The 13,804-nt window shown below is 46.2% G+C and overlaps 1 protein-coding gene and 1 long non-coding RNA gene across 2 annotated transcripts; one reads left to right on the forward strand and one right to left on the reverse strand.

Annotated features, from left to right (window-relative positions):
* Positions 1-114: 114 nt before the first annotated feature.
* On the reverse strand, positions 115-6,481 carry TM4SF5 (transmembrane 4 L six family member 5). The gene is made up of 5 exons (XM_008534889.2): positions 6,133-6,481; positions 1,211-1,291; positions 692-828; positions 286-466; positions 115-208 (listed from the first exon to the last, which is right to left on the reverse strand). The coding sequence occupies exons 1-5, from the start codon at positions 6,301-6,303 to the stop codon at positions 194-196; spliced, it is 585 nt and encodes a 194-aa protein (XP_008533111.1). The 5' UTR covers positions 6,304-6,481; the 3' UTR covers positions 115-193.
* Positions 321-4,393, forward strand: LOC103560667 (uncharacterized). The gene is made up of 3 exons (XR_011523190.1): positions 321-456; positions 737-851; positions 3,598-4,393. It is a non-coding gene; the product is annotated as an uncharacterized lncRNA (long non-coding RNA).
* Positions 6,482-13,804: the final 7,323 nt, after the last annotated feature.

The raw sequence follows: 13,804 nt of genomic DNA on the forward strand, positions 1-13,804 counted from the left end.
ACACTAAGAGCTCAATTAACTATTTGTTAAGAAAATAACAAGCCGGGTGTAGGGACCCCAAACACCAGAGTTCCAGCCCCGGTGGATGCAGAGGGCGTAATCTGAGACGCGCAAGAGAGCTCAAAACAGTTTATTCCAGGGCTGGGGCGGGCCAGGTGGGCGTCCAGGAGCGAGCAGGGCAGTCCGTGGAGCCTCAGTGAGGGGCGTCCTGCGGAAAAGAGAAAGTGAAGACACAGCCAGGAAGCAAGCAGGTTCCCTCTACAACTCCACCTCACGCCGTCCCACCTCCTTCCTGCAATCGCCACAGAAGACACCAATGGCCGCGTTCACCAGCTGCACCCCACACAGCACGATCTCCAGGCACGAGGCAGCCACCAGCAGCGAGAAGAGCGTCACATTCCAGTAGACCACACCAGGCGGCTTCTCGCACAAATCCCACTGGGTGCGGTTGAGCAGGTAGGAGCCTCTGTGGGCGGGGCAGGGTCACGTGAGAGAGGGCGAGCAGGCAGAGCGCCCCCCTCCCGGTTCCCCGCCCCGCGCACGCGCCGAGGGGGACTCGCGAAGGGCTCGTTTGGCCCACGTGGTGGAAGCACTCTCGAAGGAGAGTCCCACCGAAGTTTCCCGGTCCACGTGAGAAAGGCAGGTGAGAGAGACAGAAAATGGAGGGGCGCGAATACAGGCTAAGCCTTACAAGGTCTCTTCGAAGTGGTAGTCCCACGTGCCGTTCACTAAGCAGTAGGGTCCACTTCGGAGCCCAGTTCCCGATACCGAAAGGCAGTAGATGGCACCTAGCACCCCGAACGCCGAGCAGAAGACCGAGCGCAGCATCTGGACGCAGAGTGGAAAAAGAGGTGAGTAGGTCCCTCCGTCCCCACCTGTGGGCAGATGGCGCCTAGTTCCGCCCCTGCACATTACCGCCCGCCTCTGGAGTCACCTTAAAAATACATTTCCCGTCAAACCTCGCGGCTTGGAGCTCTGCTAATCCTAAGAGCCAGAGGCCGCGGAGGTTCATGGGGGTTGTAGTCCTCTGTGCTCAGGCCCACTGAGGCCTAAGATTTGCTGGTGGGAGGGAGAGTGAGGGGGAGCCTGGGACTCTGCCAATGAGCTCGTGTAGCTAGGAATTCTGTAGAGTGGGCCGTGGCTTTAGGCGTGGCTCTTCGAGGACCTGTTCAAAGACAGATCCAGAATCCCGTCTTAATTTGGAGCTTACCCTGCAGCGGTTTCCACAGCAGCCTGCCCCACAGCAGCCCTTGCCTCCTGCCCGAACGGCTGCGATTCCTGGACACAGTACCTGGGGGAAGAGAGTCAGTGTGATAGCGAGTCCCCCCAGATCCTCTGGCCCTTACTTGCACCAGTGCTTACCTCCTCCTGGAAGCTGCCTGTGATGCCCTCATCCCTTTGGACTACAGGAAGATCTTATCTCTGTTTCTCCTGGAGCGCTGTCGGGCTTTACCTTAATGTATCCTTATTTTTTGTGCCTGCTTATCTCTGTCCAGATTGTAGCCTCCAGTAGGGTAGGGCCCAGTATCATTGTGTCGCCTCTAAATCTGGGCACACAGTAGGTGCCCAACTGAAGGAGAATCAGGAGACTTGGGTTGCCTTGTGCTCACTTCATGAATTGATTTATCTCTCTGGGTCTGTTTTGTCCATTGTAAAATGAGTCTGCAAGCTCTACCTTATACAGCTGTTCTCAGGATTTAATGAAATAACAGGTTGAGCTGATGTCAAGACTGGCTCAGAGTAAATGCTCAATAACTATAAATTCCCTCAGCAGCAGGAAGGAACGGTGGTGTTGGAGTGTCTGGTGAGCTGGGATTATGGTGGAGGATAGAGGAGAATGTTAGTGAATGCTGTCATGGGAAGTGTAGGAATCCCCCAGGTACAGCCCTGATCCTCTTTGTCTTTCTTTCTCCCTATGGCCTTCCTCACAGAGCCCATCCCCTCTCAGGGCATCAGCTGCTCCCTCTAACAATAGTTGCCTCCTAAGTTGATGCCTCCGGATTCATATCTAACTGCCTGAAGGATATGTTCATTTTATTGTCTTGGTTTTAGCTCACATTCAGCCAACCTCATACTGACCTTACAATTTATTCCCCCCAATTCATTTCCCTTTGACTTTCTTGTCTCCGTCAGTGGAAATATCTTCCAGGTCACCCAGGTTGGAAAACTTGAATCCTCTACACCCAGCAGGACCTCATGTCCTTAAGATTTTTCCTTCAATGGCTCTTGAAACCGTCAGTCCTTTCTCCTTCCCCGTCGTCAATCCATAATCATCTCCCATGAAGATGATGTTCTCAACCTTCCTACTAGATTTCCATGTCTCTTGCCCTGTGCCACCCCACACTCCATCCTACATTGCTACCACCTGATTAAACTTAGCTTTCAACTGGTCTTTTCCCTGTTCAAATCCTTTAGGTTCTCCTCAAAGAGTAGCCTGTCCAGACTGAGCTCTGGGAAGCCATTCGAGGCTCTTCACTTTGGCTCCAGCTTTATCTTTGCTGCACCAGGCCAGGTTCTTTGCTCACCTCCCATCTCTAGAATTCCACAGCTGTCTTTTTTTTTTAAAAGATTTTATTTTTCCTTCTTCTCACCAAAGCCCGCAGTACATAGTTGTATATTCTAGCTGTAGGTCCTTCTAGTTGTGGCATGTGGGACGCCGCCTCAGCATGGCCCGACAAGTGGTACCATGTCTGTGCCCAGGATCCGATCCGGTGAAACCCCAGGCCGCCTAAGCAGAGCGTGAGAACGCAACCACTCGGCCACGGGGCTGGCCCCTCCACAGTTGTCTTGATCTTTGCCTTCCTCGGTGTAGTGTCTGGCATACACCGTACAAGCCAGCATTTTGCTCTTCTCCAGGGGAGGGGCTGAGAGTTTTAGTTCTGTTATATTATTCACAGCAACCTCACAGAAACACCTGCAGAGTTGAACAGACTTTCCACCAGACGCGTCTCTTCTCTTCCACGCCGCATGGCAGGTCTAGGACCAGTGCTGATCCCCTTGCTTAGCTTCTCTGGTTAAGTCACTTACTGGGAAGCTCCTAGATCCAAAGACACCGAGAATTTGGATTTATCTTTTAGATTTACCAATTTTGAATGATCTACCTGTTTGAGATTTTTACTTTTTTAGTCAAAGTGTTTGTTTCCTTCTGTTGTCTGAGCTTCTCTGTCTTGCTCTCTGCCATCTACTCATCTTAAGGAGAAAGAAAGGCCATTGTAAATGCAGGAGGAAACATTGAGTTTATAGCTTGAATCTGCTTACTTTTCTCCATCTCCATGGCCACTGGCCTACTCCAAGCCACTATCATCTCTCCTGGACAACTGCACTGACCTCAGTCTGGTCTTCCTGCATCCACTGCTGACTTCCTGTTATCCGTTCTCTGCACAGCAGCCAGAGGGATCTTCTTAGAGCCAAAAGGATGTGGAGCGGCTAGAACTCTCATACTTAGCTGATGGGGATGAAGTTGGTATAAGAAGTTTAGAAAACTATTTGGCAATACCTGTCAGCACTGAATATTTGTACACCTTAAGAATCAGCAGTTTTGAGGGCTGGCCCCATGGCCGAGTAGTTAAGTTCGTGTGCTCTGCTTTGGTGGCCCAGGGTTTGCTGGTTTGGATCCTGGGCGCGGACGTACACGCTGCTCATCAAGCCATGCTGTGACTTGCATCCCACATAGAAGAACTAGAATGACTTACAACTAGGATATACAACTATGGACTGGGGCTTTGGGGAGGGAAAACAAAAAGAGGAAGATTGGCAACAGATGTTAGCTCAGGGCCAATCTTCCTCACCAAAAGAAAAAGAAAAAGAAGAAGAAAAAGAAAAAAGAAAAAGTATACCTTAAAAAAAAAGAATCAGAAGTTTTACTCTTCAGTATATATCCAAGAGAAATGCAAGCATATGTTTACCTAAAGACATTTAGAGGAATGTTTATAGCGGCATTATTTGTAATAAACCCAAATTGGGAATTATCAAATGTCCATCAGCAGTAGAAAGTTTAAATAAACTGTGGTATTTTCACACAATGGGATGCATAAGAAATAAAAAAACAACTGCACACAATAACATGGATGAATCTCACAAACCTAATGTTGAGCTAAAGAAGTCAGACACAGCAGTGTCCATACTGTACGATTCCATGTATGTAAAGGGGGAAACAGGCAAAACTAGTCGATGGGGTAGAAGTCAAGATAGTGAGGACCCTTCTTGGTGGGGGGTAGTGCCTGGTGTGGGCGGCATGTCTGGGATTCTGGTAATGACCTGTGTCTTGATCTGGGTGCTGGGTCCCTGGGTGTGTTCACTTTGTAAAAATTCATTGAGTTGTATACTAAGGATCTGAGCACTTGTCTGTATGACTTAAATAAAAAGTTGGAAAAAATTTTTAAATTCAGAAAAAGGTTAAAAAGTCCTTCAGTAGTTTTCTGTTGTCCTTGTTATACAATTCGAATTCCTCCCTGTGGCTTTCTGTGCAGGCTCTGGCCTCTGCCCAGCTCAGCTCTCATCTCATGAAACCTCAGCCGCACGGCCGCCTGTCCAGTCCTCAGATGTGCGAGCCTTTTCCTGCCTCAGGCTTTGTGCTTGCCTGTCCGCCTGTCTGCAGCGCTGATTCCTTCTGTTTGTCCTTAGGGTCTCGGTTCAGACATCACCTCATCGAGGCCTTCCTTGAAAATGCTGTAAAAAGTGGCCTCCCACATTACCCGAGGAGCTCTTTATGATGGCCCCCTGCTTTGTTTTCTTGATGGTACCTACTGCTATCTGAAATCACCTTGCTCATTTATGTACTTTGTTCATTCACTGACTATTAATCGAGTGCCTGTTAATTGCAAGGCACCGATCTAGGCACCTGGCACACAGCAGCCAAAGAAACAGGCAGTCCTTGCTGTTGCGGGCTTATGTTCTTGCTTTCTTGATGCTGTGCATTTCCCCAGCGGGAACACGAGCTTTGGGGACAGCAGGGACCTCGCCTGTGCCCCTGTGGTGTAGCACGGGCTATGTGAATACATTTGAGAAAGTCTTCTTTCTCAAGAGGGGCTCTGGGCATGGAGGTGGGAGGAAGGCACTGGGAAGGGGCATGTTGGGAGGGCATTCTTAGGGATCTCCTGGAAACATGCTGGTTAGACTGGGGGTGGTGGGTGGTTTAGGCTGCAGGATGAGTGGCATGATGCGACACCAGGTGAGTGTGTTGGCCTGGGTGGAGTGTGAATCTCAGAGAGAGCTGAGGTCAGAGGAATGGAGTAGAATCCAACAGCCACGACTCCTTGCAGGAGGGGGAGCAGTAGAAAAGATCCCAGAGGGTAAGAGGGGATTGTTGGGTAAAGCAGAAGAGGTGTGACCAGCAAAAGAGAGGGCAGGTGAGACCTCTCCAACCTTCCGGAGAGGTGGGGAACCATGCCGAGTGGATCTTTTGTCTTCATCCCTTGAAGATGTTAAACCAGCTCCACCTTCCAAAAATCCCCTTAAATGGGGAGGGAGATGGAGGTTGGGGGTTAGGAAGTCCAGCAAATCTGTGTCTCCCCTTCCTCCTGACAGATCCTAGTCTCCAGAAAGGCGTGGGGACACCTTCTCTGTCATACTGACCTAGGTTCTGAGTTTATCTTTAGCGCCAAGCACAGAGTGGGCATCCAGAAATGTGGGCTGAGAGTGAATGGACATGGAGGTGGGGGAGGGTGACACCGAGCTGATCCGCGACGTCGCTCCCTGGCTCCAGACATTGCCACTGCACCCCAACCCCCATGCCCATTGTTATCTTGCCCTGATAACCTCCCACATAACCAGCTGCTCCTTCTGCATCTACCCTTCTACTGAAGTGTTCCCGGCATCTGCTCAGCAGTGGGGGCAGTGAGTGGCAGGGAGGACATACTCCCTCCCCAGAAGGGGAGCTGTTTAGAGCAGTGGGGCTCCCTTCCTTCTTCTTCCCCTCAGACATTCAGCTCAGGATGCTGGAGCTCCTCCAGGTCCTCTTCAGAGTGCTTAGTGTTTGGAGGCAGATTGGGAGGGCTCCAGGTCCCCACCATGCCACTGCCATCTCTTCCCAGGCAGCTGTCCTCTTCCCTCTCTCTCTCCCTCCGTCCTATACAGAACCCCATAGAGTGGCGCCCAGACCCCTGGTTTGTGCTCCCTTGCCAGTCTTCTCACCATCAGGCCCCCACCGATGAAGCCAGCCATGAGCCAGACTTGCAAGCTGAGGTGGTTGGTCCAGGCAGTCTCCCCGTTAGGCACCAGCAGGAGGGCGTTGGCCACGATGCAGACCAGGGAAAGGGGGATGAGGGTGAGCCCCAAGAAGCGGGCGCACTTTCCCGTACACATGGTGAGGCAGTTGAGAAGGACAGGCAGTCAGTGAAAGTGAGCCCGTGGTTTCCAGGTCCAGAGGAAAACAAGCCTGGAGCAAGGAGCAAAGGTCAGGGAAGAGGTGTGGCAGAAGCAAGCAGGATCGATGATAAGGGAGAGAGGCCCGAGACTGGGCAAAGAGGAGGTGAAGTGCAGTGGAGGATGTGGTGGAGGAGGAGGGGGAGCTTGACACACAGAGGAAGTTGCCGGGGGGGTCAGTGTTTCATCCTCTTGTTCTGCACTCACCTCTCTACAGCCCCTCTGTTGGCTCCTTACCTGCTCTGTGACTCAGCCAAGCCCTTAATATCTCTAAGTCTCAGTTGCCTCAGCTGTTTGAAGGGTATGGTGATGCCGCTTGGCTTGGGGGCTGGTTGTGAGGATTAAATGGGACAATGTGAGAAGTATTTTGTAAACCAGGATGCACTAAGCAGAGGTACGGTGGCCTCATCGTTCTAATTAGTCCCAAAGGGAGGGTTCCTCCTGGAAAGAAACTAAGAAGATGGCAGTGGACATTTGTTGTCTTTTCATTTCTTCTTGTCACTATTTGTTTAACAAACCCATCTCTGGCTGAGGACACCGCCTGTCTTTCAGGGTGGGCTCTGGACTGAGGCCTGACCGATTAGACTATTCCATCCTCTGACCTCAGTGTCTGATTCAGCAAGGGCCACGTGGTCTAAACCAGTCTCGTGAGAATCAATTTCTGGTTTTTTTTGTTGATGATCTGAGGTCAAAGACGTTCTGTTTTTGTTGGGGTGCTGAAGTTGCTGGTGGCATATTGTCGTCATGAGGGAGGGCCTTCCTGTTGGAGAGTGAAGTCAATCCAGAGGAAAGAACAATCAAGAGATGGAGAGAGACTAAGTCTTGATGACATCTTTTGAACTTACTGATCCAGCCATGCCTGAAGCCTGGTCATTCCTTGGAAAGTTTTGATTTTGTAAACCAGTTTGAGTTGTGTTTCTGTCAACTGCATTGTAGAGAGTCTTTTCTGATACGGAGTTAATTCATTAAGCCCTGGATATGGACAGAACCTTGTGCTGGAGACTGTGGGCGTTCACAGTTGTATGCATGAGAGCTAGATCTGGGCCTCCAAAACAAAAAGGAGAGCAAAGGCCCCAGTAGGATGTGGTAGTGCCGTGGAAGAGATGAGGGGGCAGGAAGTGCTGCAGGACTTCAGAGGCATGCGATGAGAATGTCACACAGAGTGGTATCCAGCCAGTGGCCTTGGTTGTAGCTTGTCCCAACAGCCCACTCAAACCACTACAGAGACATGGAAAATGGAGAAAACTTACCACTCAAGATGAATGCCAGAATCCGGGAGGGATTCCTACTATTTATAAGACAGAGGAGCTGGATTGAGAAAAATCTACGAAGGAATTTACCTCTTGAATCAGAGGATATCTGAAAAAGAAAATACTTTGAACCTCCCCTAACTGTCTGCCTCTGACTCATAGACAATTATTGTGATAACTGATGCTTGGTTTTGCTTCTGTCGTCTTGTTTAATGCTTTAAAGATTTCCATGTTGTTTTTCATGTCTCTCTCATTAAATTTTCTGCCTCTTTGCATGAGAATTTTTGCATTCTCCTGTGTTTTAGAAGGCATATTTTAAATCCTGGAAGTGGTTGCTTGTGAGTGTTGCAAAGGCATCCTTTAACTTGTCACCCTGCCTCTTTCTGAGAAGCGTCAGACTGCCTGTCATCCCTGCAGGCTCCTTTGAGGGGTTCTGTACAGACGGGTTAGCACACTGAGCTTTATAGCTTATGGCTATGTGACCATGTGATTCTGTAGTAAAAATTGAAAACTGTTTGTTCTGATTGTTCAGTCCTCTTTGCTCTTTGCTATCTCATTTTGTAGTCACTCCCACTAGAGGTAGATTGTACTTCCCAAAATATGGGCACAGTGGAATGTGGGCCGGATCAACAATATCTCAGTTTGAGCCTGGGCCTTAAGAGGCATTCTCTGTTGCTGCGTGAAATCTTGTGCCCCATCACTGCCGTGGGAAGAACATGTCCAAGTTATCCCACTGGTAAAAGGAAGGCATAACATACAAGGAAAAGGCCCAGATCAGCTGACCCCAATAACCCAGACATGTATGAGTGAAATAAATGCTTATATTTGTATGTCACTCAGACTTTGTGGGCTTTTTTGTTCTACACCAATAGCTGACTGACACAGACCCCATTATCTGGGCCACAGCTGACTGATCCAGGAATGAGTTGCTGACCCAAAGGCAGACATGTAGCCAGAGACCTATGAGGTAGCTTGAGCACTCTGCCCAGCAGAGGTACCCTCTCTGCGTGATGACTGACCAGTGATGAATTCTTGGGAAACTTGACTTCAAGACAACTTGAGAGAGTCATCAGAGGGAAGAGTGGCCCCAAACTGAGAGAAATATGAAAGCAGGGAGTGAGCAAAAGTCACGAGGTAACTGAAACCACAAATAAGCAGAAGCTGTAGAATTGTGTGGAGAAGCAGTTCAGGGGGAAGAGGCACAAGGACTGGGAAGTAGAGATGGAAAATTTGGGTCCTAGATGAAGCGGCTGACAAGAGGTTCTGCTGCGTCACCAGCAGTAATGTTGAACTGTTAGAGCAGCTTTCATGCGGAATAGTGGGCCTTCCCACTGCAGGCCTGGCGAGGGATCCAGCCATTGTCCCGAGGGACAGAGAGCGGGGCCAAGAGCAAGCCACATATCTGTGCAGAACTCCGTCAATACTGAGTCTAAGAGATGGTACTCCTTTTCAGGATAAAGAGGACAAAGAAGTCGTGTGTGGGGGGTCGTCCAGAGGTATTCATTATATTACATTTTATACAATTCTGTATGCATGAAATAGCGTTAGTAATGTTAAAAACATGGGGATTCTGAAAATTTTTCTCAAAACAAGGGAAGGGGCACATCATCCTGAAGACTGAAAGAAACAGAACTCTCGAGACATGTTTACTGGAGGATTTGGAAGGAATTTTCAGGAAGGTTTTCACTAGAATTCTCCTGGAAGTAGGAGCAGAGTACTTGAAGAAAGAAAAGGCTGAGATGACAAGGTGCCAGCATGTATCTGGGGGAGAAAACGGAGAATTGCACGGAAACTCCAAATGCACAAAGAGAACTGAAGTCTGCATCAGCAGTGCTAAAGAACAGAATGGAAGCCACAAAGCGAATGAGGGTTGCAGAGGACAAACCTGAGAAAACTCTTGAATTCACAGACAAAGGACCAGAAGTTTAGCAAAAAGGACCTGCAATTAAAACACTGGAAGGGGAGATGATAGAGAGAACAGAGATGTCAGGTAATGTTGAGATGAACGATGAACAGAGATGTCAGAGTTGTTGGCTGCTCCCAAAGACAAGAACGGGGCTGGTGGACGTGAAAGCATCCCTGGGCGTATTAGCAGAGTGAAAGGCATACTGTACCCCAGGTAAATTATTAAAAGTGAACTGAACCTAGATTCCCCCCAAGAAAATATGTGAATTAAAAGGCTACGTAGAAAGGAACAGAAGTTGGTCTGGCCTGAGACTTCTCTGCAATATGACATTCTAGAAGACAAAGGAGCAATGTCTATAGTTAGGACAGGAAAAGAAAGCTATGACTCAATTATTGTGTATATATCCAAGTTGCTTTTTGTATGTGAAGGGCAACAGAATTGCATTTCTGAGAATGCTTGGGTTTGGAAATACCACTGTGTCTCCTTCTTCTTCTCCTTTTGTTTTAAAAAAAGTGTTTTAACTCACCAAGACATGTAGTAAAATAAAAACTCCAAATTGGGGAAGTCTCGGCAAAACTCTAAATAATTTCTATAAATCTGGTTACAAAACTCAGCAGGAATTTCAACAAAAAAAATCCCTTAAGGAGAAACTATATAAATTCTAAAAATTATATTAACAGTAGTAAAGATGTCAATTATTTCTTGCCTGCCATGTCCAGAGTCCATTTTAAGGAAATATATCAGGTAACAGAAAACCCAACTTAACTGAAATGAAAAGGGAATTTATTGGTTTAGGTAATCAAAACGTCCAAAGATAGAACTAACTTTCAGGCACAATCCATGAAAGAAATAATTGATAAGCTAGACTTCATTAAAATTAAAAACTTCTGCCCTGTTAAAGACACCATCAAAAGAATGAGAAGAGAAACCAGCCTGGGAGAAAATAGTTGCAAAGGACATATCTGATTAAAGGACCGTTATCCAAAACATACAAAAACTCTTAAACTCAACAATAAGACAAAAGAACAACCTGATTAAAAAATTGGACAAAAGACCTGAATAGACACCTCACCAAAGGAGATGCACAGATGGGATGGCAAATGAGCATATGAAAAGATGCTCAACATCACATGTCATCAGGGAAATGCAAATTTCCTTACAAAGAGGAGATATCACGACGCACCTATTAGAATGGCCAAAATCCTAAACAGTGACAACGTCAAATGCTGATGAAGATGTGGAGCGACGGGAATTCTCATTCTTTCCTGTTGGGAATGCAAAAAGGTGCAACCACTTTTGAGGAAAATTTGGCATTTTCTTATAAAACTAAACATACTCTTTCCATACGACCCAGCATGATATTTACCCAATGGAGTTGAAAACGCGTCCACACAAAAACGTGCACACGGATGTTTACGGCAGCTTTATTCTTGATTGCCAAAGCTTGGAAGCAACCAAGGTGTCCTTCAGTAAGTGAGTAGATAAATAAACTGTGGTACATTCAGGCGATATTGTTCAGCACTAAAAAGAAAGGAGCTCTCAAGTCATGAAAAGACATAGAGGAAACTTAAATGCATGTTACTAAGTGAAAGAAGCCAATCTGAAAAGGCTATACACTATTGATTCTAACTATATGACATTCTGGAAAAGGCACAACTCTGGAGACAGTAAAAAGGTCAGTGTTTGCCAGTGGTTTGGGGATGGGGAGGGATGAATAGGCAGAGCCCAGAGGGTTTTAGGACAGTGAAATTATTCTGTTTGATACTATAATGGTGCATCCGTGTCATTATACATTTGTCGAAAGCCATAGAAAGTACACCACCAAGCAGGAACCCTGATGTAAAACTATGGACTTTGGGTAATACTGATGTGTCAGTGTAGGTTCATTGATTATAACAAACATACCACTCTGGTGGGGGTTGTTGATAGTAGGGGTGGCTGTGGGTGTGTGGAGGGCAGGGAGCATATGGAACCCTCTGTGCTTTCTGCTCAATTTTGCTGTGACCCTAAAACTGATTGAACAAAATAAAGTCTATTTTTTTAAAAAAGTATCCAAGTAAAGAGAGTACATCTTAAAAGTTCTCATGACAAGGAAAAAAGAAATTGTAAATACCTGAGGTGGTGGACGTTAACTAGACTAATTTTGGTAATCATTTTGCAATATATACATGTATCAAATCATTATGCTATACACCTAAACCTACACAATGTTATATGTCAATTACATCTCAATAAAAAGAAGTCTCCAAAAGGATTACATTGTGTTTTAAAGTTGAAATGGGGCAAGCCCAGTGGCACAGTGGTTAAATTCACATTTTGATTCTCGGCGGCCCGGGGTTCTCCGGTTCGGATCCCGGGTGCGGACATGGCACTTGCACTCATCAAGCCATGCTGTGGTAGGCGTCCCACGTATATAAAGTAGAGGAAGATGGGCATGGATGTTAGCTCAGGGCCAGTCTTCTTCAGCAAAAAGAGGAGGATTGGCAGTAGTTAGCTCAGGGCTAATCTTCCTCAAAAAAAAAATAAGTAAAATAAAATTGAGACAAAAAGCTAATGCTGTATTTAGATAGTCATGGAAACAAAGTAGTGGGGCAAAAATTTGATGTGAGTGAAGGTGTCAATTCTGTTGATACCATCTGGTAAAATAAGAAAGTGCCAGCAGTTTGGGAGAAAATCTCGGAGACAATAGGGGAGGACTCTTGAGAAATGGTGCATCACCAGTGCCCTTGATGGCATAGAGGACAGTATTGCATGGGAAAACACAGAGATTGATAACTCAGTCAGAAAGTGATTCAGGAGAATCAGACTCTGAAGAAATTTTGGAATATTTTATTTTATTTTTTATTTTATTTATTTATTTATTTTTTGAGGAAGATTAGCCCTGAGCTAACATCTGCCACCGATCCTCCTCTTTTTGTTGAGGAAGACTGACCCTGAGCTAACATCCATGCCCATCTTCCTCTACTTTTTTATATGTGGGATGCCTACTACAGCGTGATGTGCCAAGCTGTGCCATGTCTGCGCCTGGGATCTGAACAGGCCACCAAAGTGGAATGTGTGTACTTAACCCCTGAGCCACCAGGCTGGGCCAGGAATATTTTCTTTTTTAATTTTTAATTTTTTTGGTGAGGAAGATTGTCCCTGAGCTAACATCTGTTGCCAATCTTCCTCTTTTTCCTTGAGGAAGATTGTCGCTGAGCTACCATCTGTGCCAATCTTCCTTTATTTTGTTTGTGGGTCGCCACCACAGCATGGCTTGATGAGTGGTGTGTAGGTCCTCGCCTGGGATTCAAACCTGTGAACCCTGGACCACCAAAGTGGAGCGCACGAGCTTAACCACTACACCACTGGCCAGACTCTGGAATATTTTAACCAATTTATTTTACTTCTTGTTTTCTTTTCATGTATGCACCAGAATGATTTTCTTAAAAAGGACCTAAAAGAGCTTTTAAATTAGCAAAAAATAAAAATTTTATGTTAAAAAAAGCTGCTACAAAGCAAAGGAAACCATCAACAAAATGGAAAGACAACTCACCAACTGGGAGAAAATATGTGCAAATCGTTTATCAGACAAGGGGTTGATATCCAACGTATATAAAGAACTCACACAACTCAACAAAATACCCAAACAACCCCATCAAAAAGTGGGCAGAGGATATGAACAGACATTTTTCAAAGGAAGATATACAGATGGCCAACAGGCACATGAAAAGATGTTCAACATCACTAATCATTAGGGAAATGCAAATGAAAACTACAGTGAGACATCACCTTACACCAGTCAGAATGGCTGTAATTACCAAGACCAAAAACAACAAATGTTGGAGAGGGTGGGGAGAAAAGGGAACGCTCATACACTGCTGGTGGGAATGCAAACTGGTGCAGCCACTATAGAAAATAGTATGGAGATTCCTCAAAACACTAAAAATAGAAATACCACATGACCCAGCCATCCCACTACTAGGCATCTACCCAAAGTTGAAATCAACAATCCAAAGTAACATATGCACCCCTATGTTCCTTGCAGCTCTATTCACAATAGCCAAGACATGGAAACAATCCAAGTGCCCATCGATTGATAATTGGATAAAGAAGATGTGGTATATATATATACAATGGAATACTACTCAGCCATAAAAAAGACGATATAATCCTATTTGCAACAACATGGATGGACCTGGAGGGTATTATGCTTAGCGAAATAAGCCAGACTGAGAAAGACAAACACCATATGATTTCACTATGTGCAGAATATAAACAAACACATGGACAAAGAAAACAGTTT

Source organism: Equus przewalskii, chromosome 10, assembly GCF_037783145.1.
Source record: "Equus przewalskii isolate Varuska chromosome 10, EquPr2, whole genome shotgun sequence".
NCBI lineage: Eukaryota > Metazoa > Chordata > Mammalia > Perissodactyla > Equidae > Equus > Equus przewalskii.